This window comes from Takifugu flavidus, chromosome 21, assembly GCF_003711565.1.
Source record: "Takifugu flavidus isolate HTHZ2018 chromosome 21, ASM371156v2, whole genome shotgun sequence".
Taxonomy (NCBI): Eukaryota; Metazoa; Chordata; class Actinopteri; order Tetraodontiformes; family Tetraodontidae; genus Takifugu; species Takifugu flavidus.
Genome location: NC_079540.1, coordinates 1,442 through 12,931, shown reverse-complemented (window position 1 = coordinate 12,931; position 11,490 = coordinate 1,442). Strand labels below are relative to the sequence as shown.

Below are 11,490 nucleotides of genomic sequence, written 5' to 3'. Positions count from 1 at the left end.
TCTTCATACAGTAGGGTTAGCCATGGGGTTCCTCAAGGTTCTGTACTTATACATATATTCATATTTCTATGAAAGAATTTATTCTTTTTTATTGTGAAGCAATAAGGAATATTGTCATGCTGTAGCTGACGGCACCATGGGAGGAGGCCTAGTGGGAGATTGCCATAGAAAAGGCTGGGAGGGTGCTGAGGCTTTTCATGCAGGACGCTCCCTCTGCAGAACTGATTCAGTCAGCATCACAGGTGAGGAGGACCTGTCTGGGGCCCGATCCATCATCTCATCATCCTCATTCAATCATCAGTTGTTTCTACTGTAGCGCATATAATTGAAATAAGAATAGAAAAAAAGTATAAAATATATAATCTCCTTCACACAGCGAGGGTGGAGCAGCCACTCACTGAAGGAGCTGCCCAGTGCTGTCAGGGTGTCCTGTAGGGGGTGGGATGTGTTGTTCAACATGGATGACAGCTTAGCCATCAACCTCCCGTTTCCCACCACCTCCACTGAGTCCAGGGGGCATCCCATGACAGAGCTGGTCCTCCTTACCAGTCTGTCCATTCTCCTCCTGTCCCTGTCCGTGATGCTGCTGGACTAGCAGACTATCCCATAAAAGATGGCTGATCCCACCACAGAGTCATAGAAAGTCCTCAGGAGTGGTCCCTGCACTCCAAATGACCTCAGTCTTCTGAACAGGAACAGTCTGCTACTGCCCTTCTTGACAAGGGCTTCTGTGTTGTGTGTCCAGTCCAGTTTATTGTTTAAGCCAATACCCAGGTAATTATAGGACTTCACAACGTCGACGTCCGTTCCCAGAATGTTCACCGGTGCAGGCGGGAGGTTGTTACGCCTGAGGAGATCCACCACCAGCCCCTTGGTTTTATTGGCATTGATACGGAGGTTGTTCCGCAGGCTCCAGTCCACAGTCCTGAATAAGTCCTCTGTACTCTGTATCGTCCCCATCAGTGATGAGGCCGACAGCAGCAGAGTCGTCAGAGAACTTCTGGAGGTGGCATGATGATGAACTGTATGAAAAGTCCGCGGTGTAGAGGGTGAACGGGAAAGGAGCCACAACTCTTCCCTGCGGGGCACCGGATCTGCAGATAAGCCGATGTGACTCGGAGCCCTTCACTCTCACAAACTGTGGTCTTGGTGTGAGGTAGACCAAAAAGTTATTCCTAAAGATGCTCAAGTTTTTTTTTTAAGGTCTTTATGAGCTTTTGTTGCAATACGATTGAAGTACTGCACATGCCTTATTTGAACACGGCAATTTTTGAAATAATTATTTGGATAGTTCTCTAAATAGGTTGCTAGCTCCTGAAGTGCCATTGACAACAGTAGCCACCAGCTAGCCTGTTAGCCGTACCGAAGCGTGTTTTTAATTTGATCCGATTTACACTTGGTGCTGACAAATGCCGGAGTTTATTTTTTACAAAATATTTTTACAAGTAAGCTGTGTTGTAAAAGCGCACTGTGAACAGGAAGCTTCGGGTGTGTGGTAGCATTGAAGATGACAGGTTTATGTGCAATATTCAAAGATTGTCAGCTGGTTTTCCTGCTGTTAACATGCACCATGAATTAGAATATCGACCAGAGTCCATGACGGCACACCGTGATTTACAATTATTAAACAATTATCATAATTATATATTTTTCCACGTCCAAAAGCACCTCAAATTTTGAATCTGTTTGCAAACAAACACAGTTCTCTTCTGCAATGTCTTCAAACAACATTAAGGCATTGTCTTTCATTCTTGCAGAAATTGAAATCAGAAAAAACACGTATTTACAGCCACCGAGGGACAATTGAAAGAGTAAAGAGTGGCTCATTCAGTAATAAAAGCAAGAGATGATATTGTACATATGGATATTATGAAGAAAGCACATCGGATTACACATCATTACGGCCCACTTCACTGGTTGGCCACCGCCTCAACACTGGACATCACGGTGCGCTGCAGTTCCATCTCACACCAAAGATACGGGAAATGATACAGTAAAGAAGATTTTATTTATCATTTTGTTTGTACTAGAATTGCCTGAGTTTATTTTTACTCCCCAAGTGTCACAATTCTGAACTCTTTCCACATAAGATCCTGTGCAAACGGGATTAAAAGAAGACAGATTGTGGGCTGAAATGTGTTACTTTGGGGTTGTCATCTTTGATCATTTGTTTTAGCAGACAGGGTTATATTCCCACTCTTATGTTTTAATTGATTGTTTTATGCGGAGTAGCACGGATGCGTTTGAATCAAGACTTTGTTTTCAGGTTATTACAAAGAAGATAGACAGAGACATATATTCCTATTTCTATGAAAGAATTTATTCTTTTTTATTGTGAAGCAATAAGGAATATTGTCATGCTGTAGCTGACGGCACCATGGGAGGAGGCCTAGTGGGAGATTGCCATAGAAAAGGCTGGCAGGGTGCTGAGGCTTTTCATGCAGGACGCTCCCTCTGCAGAACTGATTCAGTCAGCATCACAGGTGAGGAAGACCTGTCTGGGGCCCGATCCATCATCTCATCATCCTCATTCAATCATCAATTGTTTCTACTGTAGCGATGTCGCGCATATACACCTGTTACATCACAAAATATTTCAAAGAGAAATTTCCTTTGAACTTTGTCAAAGTGGCCTGTCTCTGATCTTTTTACAGGTATGGGCTGATGTTACATTTAATCACCAACTATTTGCATTTTGAAGATAAGTGAGGTGTCTCTGTAAACGTCCAGCTCTAAGTGTGTCAGAATCTTTAGTTCTCCTTCAGGTGATTTGATAGGAAAGCTCCCTCTGCAGCAGCAACATGGAACCTGGTGGACTCTCCACACATTTCAGCAACCCCTACACCTTTCCAGCTAAACTATGGTTTCTGGTAAATACTCCAGAAATCACTGCCATCATTTGGAACAATATTGGCAATGGAATCCTCATTGATAAAGCTCTATTAGAGACCCAGGTGTTGTCTCCCACCTCTAATACTTTGAGGGGGTTGAGCAAATTTAGAGGCATCAAATTCTTAAGTTTTATCCGCCAGCTTCACCACTATGGCTTCAGAAAAGTCAAACCTGTGTGCGTCACTTCCAACTGCGTTCACCACTTCTTCCAGCCTTATTTCAAAAAGGACCACCCTGAACTTCTTTCGGAGGTGAAGAGAAAAGTTCGCCAGCGCACCAGGTACCTACCTGCTCCCTACTCTAACCCCTACAACGTGACCGGAATGCAGTACGTTGTACAACAGCCGCATGGAGGTAAGATCCTTTCATTTCTCTGTAATGTAGAAGAAGAACCTTTTTTGGTTTCCAGGGAGGGGAGATGACTGTTTTTACACTCTGTGCACACACACATGAACATGCAAAGAACACATGCACATGCATTCACAAAGGAAGAGGTGACCCCGTGAGTAAAGCTCTCCGGCCTGGCACTCAGAACATTTGAGGGCAGTGCTCCAGACATGTCCTGGAACCTCTCCTGCCATGGCCCACTGTCCAATCCTTTCGCTGCCCAGCTGCACTCCAATCAGAAAGTACCAGTGGTGCCCCAGTAACCCCGTGTCCCACTGGAGCTCCTGACTACTTATTTCATGTAGAGCACAGAAACTCTAAAAGTGCAAATATTTGTGTATTTTCTGCAGGAAACTTTCATTACTTGCCATCTCAACCCTTCCCAAACAACATGGAGTACTTTTTAACTGGAGCAAATCCATTGTTATGCCCGAGGACAGCACCCAACGCCTACAACCTCCAAACCCTGGTCCAGCCCATAGAAACCGGCCACCAGAAAGTCATTGAAGATCCATTCAATGATCTGAAGGAGATGCTGTCATTACTGTCCACCCTAAAGGATCAAGCACAGGTAAACCTCGCTTTCACTCCTTAGTTATGTTCTTGGATGCACTTGTAAGTCTAAACTCAACTTTCTCTTCCCCCATAACCAAACAAGTGGGAAAGAAGCGGGATTCACACCCAGGAATTCCACCCAGCTGCAGGTGTTTTACCGAATCACAACGTTTACTTCGGCTTTCCACCAATGCAGTAACACAGACATCAGGCTGGTATGCAAAATAAAAGGTTGGCGCATTCATAAAAATGGAATGTTTCAGTTCTACCCATTTTAAATTTTCCTTTCTTTTTATTGCAAGCAAACACAGTTCTCTTCTGCAATGTCTTCAAACAACATTAACGCATTGTCTTTCATTCTTGCAGAAATTGAAATCAGAAAATACACGTATTTACAGCCACCGAGGGACAATTGAAAGAGTAAAGAGTGGCTCATTCAGTAATAAAAGCAAGAAAGTATATTGTACATATGGATTTTATGAAGAAAGCACATCGGATTACACGTCATTACGATCCACTTCACTGGTTGGCCACCGCCTCAACACTGGACATCACGGTGTGCTGCTGTTCCATCTCACACCATTTGGGGATGCTGTGATATACTGCCGCCTACGATGCGGGAAATGATACAGTAGAAGAAGATTTTCGGAAGGCGCTACTCTGCAAATAAAATGTCTGCTCCAACAACTGTTCAGATTCAGATTCCTTTATTTGTCCCACACGGGGAAATTTACAGCGCAATAGCAGCAAAAACACACAGAAAAAATTGAAATAAGAATAGAAAAAAAGTATTAAAAAGAATATATATATATATATATTTATAATAATCCAAGATAAATGGATAATCAGCCTTTTGTATACTTGTACATAGTAGAGAAAGTGTATACAATATACATGACAGAATATATACTATTCAGTGTGTGCAGAATGGTTGAAATATGCTATTGTGGCAGGACGAGGAACGACTCGGACAGAGCAGATGGTTTTTACGTCTTTATTCTGCAACCAGCAGACCAACTCTGAATGGCGCGTTGAACAGTGCATCCAATCAAGGGATAACCACGCCCATCACCCCATGCATCACCTGGGTGTGAGATACACCCAAATGTGTCCGCCACACAGCCCCCCCCCGAACACCCAGAAGGGAGAAGAACAGCAGAAAGAGGGAAAGGAAAAATAACTTTAGGGAGTAAATTTTACATTTCAGTCCCTGACAGGGGTTTAATCAGCCTGCCATAACGGCTGCGGCGCCCCTCTTCCGGGAACGCAGATGAGTCGCAGGCAGGAGAAACAAAGTCCACAGCAGGCTGTAAATTAGAACAAAGATCATCAGACGGGACATTCTGGACCTTGGGAGGACAGCCCCGACGGGGGACCTGAGCCGGCAAACATCCTGCCCAACCAGCAAATGCGCCGGCTTCAGCCTATCCAACGTGACCCGCTCCGACCGACCACCCATATCGAGCACGAAACTCTTCGCCCCCGTCTCGAGCACCCGGAATGGGCCGTTGTACGGAGGGCGAAGGGGCGACCGGTGGGCGTCATGTCGTACAAAAACAAAACGAGCTGTTGCTAAGTCCGTCGGTACAAACGACCGCGGGAAACAGTGGAGCACAGGGGATGGAACCAGAGCAGGCCCAGCCGAAAAGTAACTTCTGGCAGGAAAGTTACAAGGAGGCGCACTCTCTGGCAGAAATTCCCCTGGAACACGAAGCGGTTGTCCCAAGACCAATTCCGCAGGCGAAGCATCCAAATCCTCTTTAGGAGCTGAACGCAAACCAAGCATCACCCAAGGTAAACGATCCACCCAGCTGTCATCTGAAAGCGCGGCACGCAATGCTGCCTTGAGTGAACGGTGAAAGCGTTCACAAAGCCCGTTAGCCTGAGGATGGTACGCAGTGGTACGGTGAACCTGTGTGCCCAAGGACCTAGCCATAGATGACCACAGTTCCGAGACAAACTGAGGTCCCCTGTCAGAAGTAATGTCGGAAGGGGAGCCAAAACGTGCGACCCAAGCCGAAAGAAATGCTCTAGCGACGTCTGCCGATGTCGTGGAGGAAAGAGGGACCACCTCCGGCCACCTGGTGGTGCGATCCACCATAGTGAGCAGATGAGTGTACCCGTGGGATGGCGGTAAGGGTCCCACCAGGTCCACATGCACGTGGTCAAACCGTCTGGCTGGAATCGCGAATGGTTCAAGGGGTGCCTTGGTGTGCTGGTGAACCTTAGCACGCTGACATGCCACACAGGCTGCTGCCCATTCTCTGACCTCCTTGCAAAGGCCAGGCCAGACAAACTTGGCACTCACCAGCTTCACCGATGCGCGGACCCCCGGGTGTGAGAGGGAATGGACCATATCAAAGACCCTGCGGCGCCAGGCCACCGGGACCACAGGTCGGGGACGACCGGTGGAAACGTCACAAAGGAGGGTAGGACTGCCATCCTGTACTACAGCTTTCTCCAGCTTCAAGCCTGTACCGGTGGACTCAAGAGCCCCTATCTCCGGGTCCCCCGACTGGTCAGCCGCCATGGCAGAGAAATCCAGCCCTAAGTGCACAGGACAAATCAACACCCGCGACAGACAATCGGCCACCGGGTTAGCTTTTCCAGCCACGTGCCGAACGTCAGTCGTGAACTCCGACACTGCCGCCAGATGACGCTGCTGACGCGCAGACCAAGGCTCCGACACCTTTGACATAGCGAATGTCAGAGGTTTGTGGTCGACATAAGCCGTGAAAGACCGGCCCTCGAGCAGAAAACGAAAATGACGCGTAGCCAGGTACAATGCAAGTAACTCCCGGTCAAAAACGCTGTACTTCCGCTCATTGTCCCGTAGCTTGCGACTGAAAAACGCAAGGGGCTGCCATGCACCACCCACACTCTGTTCGACCACTGCCCCGACAGCCACATCTGAGGCATCAGTCGTCAAAGCGATGTCTGCCCGAGGTGCCGGATGGGCCAACAGTGTGGCGTTGGCTAAGGCAGACTTGGCCCCCTCAAACGCCTGGACCCGCTCGGCAGTCCAGTCGACCTGATCAGTAGCCCTCTTCATCCGTAGGGCCTCATACAGTGGCTGCAGGAGGTGGGCTGCCCTGGGGAGAAAACGGTTATAAAAATTCACCATCCCCAAGAATTCCTGCAGAGCCTTAACGGAGACCGGACGAGGAAATTCCGCCACCACTTGCACCTTAGATGGCAATGGAACTGCACCATCAGAAGAAATGCGGTGGCCCAAGAAATCAATCACTGGCAGACCAAACTGGCATTTCGCTGGGTTTACGATCAGGCCATGATCTGCCAGTCGCTGAAAAACCTGCCCAAGGTGGGTCAGGTGCTCATCTGCCGAAGGACTTGCTACCAATATGTCGTCCAAGTAGACGAACACAAAGGTGAGGTCACGCAATACCGAGTCCATTAGCCGCTGAAAGGTCTGTGCTGCCCCCTTCAGGCCAAAGGGCATGCGCAGGAACTCGAAAAGCCCAAACGGGGTAATCACGGCAGTCTTGGGCACATCCTCGGCACGCACCGGAACCTGATGATAGCCCCGCACCAAGTCTACCTTGGAGAAAATGGTAGTGCCTGCCAAGCGAACGGAAAAATCCTGAATGTGCGGAATGGGGTAACGGTCATGGGCTGTGATGTTGTTAAGACGACGAAAATCGCCACAGGGCCGCCAAGTGCCATCCGCCTTGGGCACCATATGGAGCGGAGAGGCCCATGGGCTGTTAGAGCGCCGCACAATCCCTAAACGCTCCATTGTGGCGAATTCCTCCCTAGCCGTCGCCAACTTCACAGCATCGAGTCGCCGAGCGCGTGCAAAAACGGGCGGACCCGCGGTGGGAATGAAGTGTTCCACCCCGTGCTTTGTGACGGCCGTGGAAAACGCGGGCGTAGTAAGCGACGGAAAATCACCCAGCAACCGCTGAAAAACATTGCCCGCCGCAGCAAAACTGGCATGTGCCAGCGGCCCAGGCCCCCCCGTCAAACATGGAAAGGTGGCAAAAGACACAGCATCGATTAGACGTCGGTTAGCAACATCCACTAGCAGACCATGAGAACACAGAAAATCTGCGCCTATGATGGGAACAGTAATGGAGGCTAACACAAAGTCCCATGTGAACCTGCGTCCAGAAAAACAAACAGTCACCGACCTGGTACCAAATGTCTCAATAGAGGAACCATTAGCAGCAGTCAGTTGGGGGCCTGCGCCCGAGGATGACAGGTCTGCGCTGCCTGGAGGGAGGAGGCTCTTCTGGGAACCAGAATCCACCAGGAACCGCCGGCCTGACAGGGAGTCTTTGACGAACAGCAGCTCCTCCTGTTCACCAGCGCCCACAGCTGCTACTGAGCGCTGGCCCTGGCGTTTCCCTGCGTCTCGAACGCACATGGAGGAACGCAGCGCCGGGCCTTGTGGCCAAAACGCTGGTGGAAGAAACACAGGTCACTCTTCCTCCTCCGGGAGGAAACTCCAGCAACCATCGCCTGGTCTGTGTCCTCTGGTACCAGCAGCCGGGAATCAGCCAACACGCTCTGCACGGAGGTCCTCCTCGCAGTCAGCAGCACACGATCCGCTTCCTCAGCCAAACCACGGAAATCACCAGCCGCCAAACTCGGGGAGTTTGCCAAGGCCGCCCGGACCGGATGTGGAAGTTGGCGCAGGAAAATGTGCGGGAAAAGGAACCCGCCTTCGTCTGAGCCCAGCAATGACAGCATGCTGTCCATAAGGTCCACCGCCCAAAACCGGCAGGGAAAGCAGTTTGTCCGCCCTTTCCGCGGCGGACTGGCTGTACCTCCGGAGCAGGAGCTCTTTGATCGCTGCGTACTTTCCGTGCGGTGGCGGATCCCGCAGCAGCTGCATGGCGCGGCGAGTGGATTGCTGGTCCAGAGCCACGACCACCAAATAATATTTGGAGTCGTCCTCAGTGACTCCTCGCAGGTGGAAAAGCGCTTCGACATGCTGGAACCACGGGGCCGGGTCGCTCTGCCAGAAGTCGGGCAGCTTCACGGACGCGATGACGCTGGCTGGTTGCGCGTGTCGGGGTGACATTGCCGAAGAGGAGATACCATCGTCTGCTGCCTCAAACATGTTCAAAACGGGGTCACCAATGTGGCAGGACGAGGAACGACTCGGACAGAGCAGATGGTTTTTACGTCTTTATTCTGCAACCAACAGACCAACTCTGAATGGCGCGTTGAACAGTGCATCCAATCAAGGGATAACCACGTCCATCACCCCATGCATCACCTGGGTGTGAGATACACCCAAATGTGTCCGCCACACTATTAGAGAATTGTAAAGTTATTGTGTGAGTCCACAGGTAAATTTAGACATTTATTTATGTCCACTCATCTGCAGACTAGCGGGCATTATGTTTGTTGTGCAGTCTGACAGCAGCCGGCAGGAAAGATCTGCGATACCTCTCCTTCACACAGCGAGGGTGTGAGGGTGAAGTTTTGATCACTCGCCATGTTCGTTCACTAGACTCAGAGTAACCACGCAAACAACAGGAGTTCCTTGCAAGGGAGAGCTGAGCAGCAGTTCAAGCTTCCTCTGTCAACTCTGTTCGTCTGCTGCTCACTCACCTCTTTTATTGGTGCAAACAGAATGGGTGTCTAAACAGGATCTCGTAATTCATTGTCTTCTGACATCTTTACAAACTTCTCTAATCTTGACCAGCAGGATACATCTGGGTGCTGGGCTTGGTTGTAAGCAGCTTCAGCACTTTTACGAAACACTCTCATGTTCTTCTTTTCCTGTCAACATTCCTCAAACACTCAAAATCTACATACAATAGCATTTAAAGATAATACTAATAACAATAATTCTTCTCACATTTCCCTCCTGTTTATCGTTAAATGCGTCTAGATTTTCATCATCAGTATTACATCTTGTATTACGTTGATCCATTCTTCTTCCGATTCCTCTTCATCGTCGTCCAGTAGAGATCGTTCTTCCACCTGCATCATAGTACTAGTAACAACTGATCCCACGAGCCGGCCAATGCAACCCCGGACAAGAGGTACTACACAACAAGCTAGTATGGCTAATACTAGCAACACTATCCCTATCATCATTCCTATCTTGAACAGTAGTTTCCTTCACCCCGACAGCATTTTTGTAAGCCAGTCTGGTGGAGGACTACCATCATCAATCATAGCTTTCTGTAGCTTAGTTAAATTTCTCAATGCGCTATCTATCAGGTGACCGTCTGCATCATTCTCTGGGATGAACGTACAACAGTAATCTCCTACCATTGCACAAACTCCTCCCTGGGGGGCCGTTATGAGATCTAAGACCATCCTATTCTGCATGGTCATCAGTCTTAGCGCTGTCATTTCTTCCTTGACTCCTGTGAGAGCAACTTTTGTCAAATTAGTAAATACTTTCAACCTGTAATCAACTGTTTCCAATCTCAATATGTTCTTTGCCACTCCTACCCACGGAAAAAGGCTAATGGAGACCTTTTCTCCATCTGTCCAGTGTTTAAACTCTTGTGGTACATCTGTGCCCCACACTGAGTCGTGTGGTTTGAACTCGTAGCCATTCAAATCTCGCTTAAAACGCTCAGAACTTTTATTTTGCTGTAGACACGTTTTCCGATAAGGCCGATCAGTTGAAGTGTTAAACTTCACATCTCCACTGACTCCCAGTACGCATGACGTATAAACAACTTTACAGACATCCTTGTGTAATGACCCCAAGTCTCTCCCACCACTCCGTGCATAACAGTATGTGTGATTTATCGCACTTAGCACAGGGAATCTGAATCTATTGGCTTTCCCTGTCATTGTCCGTAGTGGCTCTTGGTGTATGCACGGAAACTGGTAACATAGAACAAACATAACAAGAGAATGACTCTGTGTCCAAGCTGTGAAATTAGCATAGCGCCACCATGTATTCAAACCATAAATGTGTGAGGACTCTGGATTTTGTTCTAACCACGAATGTTCTAAGTGGCTAACTACGGTGCGTTTAGCGCGCGCGTAGCTCTCATCCTGTCTCAGAGCATCATTCTGTCCCTGATTACCTCCCTCCTGTCGGAAGTTCCAAAGGCCGAAACTCACGAGTCCTGCCGTCACAGCACTCACCACAATTAGGAAGAACAACTTCATTTCCTTTTAGCTCTTCTTCTCAGGTTCCGACAGGGTTCAGCCGTTGCTGGACCTATACAGGCCGTCAGCCGTTTACGGACTAACCGTCACTGCTCCCTCACCTTCACCTGGAAGGATTTTCTGTTTCTTACAATGGGAAAGGTGTATCCACGACAGTTTCCCGTCCACTCGAACTGCAGTCTTTGTGGCCAGCTGTACTTGATAAGGACCTTCCCACCTAGGCATGTTCCACCTCTTTCGCACAAACTTCTTCACCCACAAGTAGTCGCCCGGTTGAATGGGTTCCCGAGGAGTGGAATCTGTGGAAGACACAGGACTAGGCAGAACATTTACAGCATTCACACATCGGTTGAGTAATACCTTTTTTAGATAGTCTGCTATTGTTTCCTCAACATGTTCTAGCTCATTTGTTGTTGCAAAGTATGGTAGGCAATAAGGCCGCCCATATAATGCTTCAAAGGGTGTAATGCCTGTTTTCTTGTGTGGTGTTATGTGCATCCATAATTTCACCAGGTCGAGACAAAACATCCAGTTCTTTCCTGT

The 11,490-nt window shown here is 48.6% G+C and overlaps 1 protein-coding gene across 1 annotated transcript; it reads left to right on the top strand.

Moving 5' to 3' along the window:
* The first annotated feature begins 2,801 nt into the window (after positions 1 to 2,801).
* On the top strand, positions 2,802 to 4,522 carry LOC130518699 (uncharacterized). The gene is made up of 4 exons (XM_057021517.1): positions 2,802 to 3,246; positions 3,630 to 3,850; positions 3,938 to 4,065; positions 4,201 to 4,522. Exons 1-3 carry the CDS (start codon positions 2,802 to 2,804, stop codon positions 4,031 to 4,033), a joined length of 762 nt encoding a protein of 253 aa, XP_056877497.1. The 3' UTR covers positions 4,034 to 4,065; positions 4,201 to 4,522.
* The last annotated feature ends 6,968 nt before the right edge of the window (positions 4,523 to 11,490 follow it).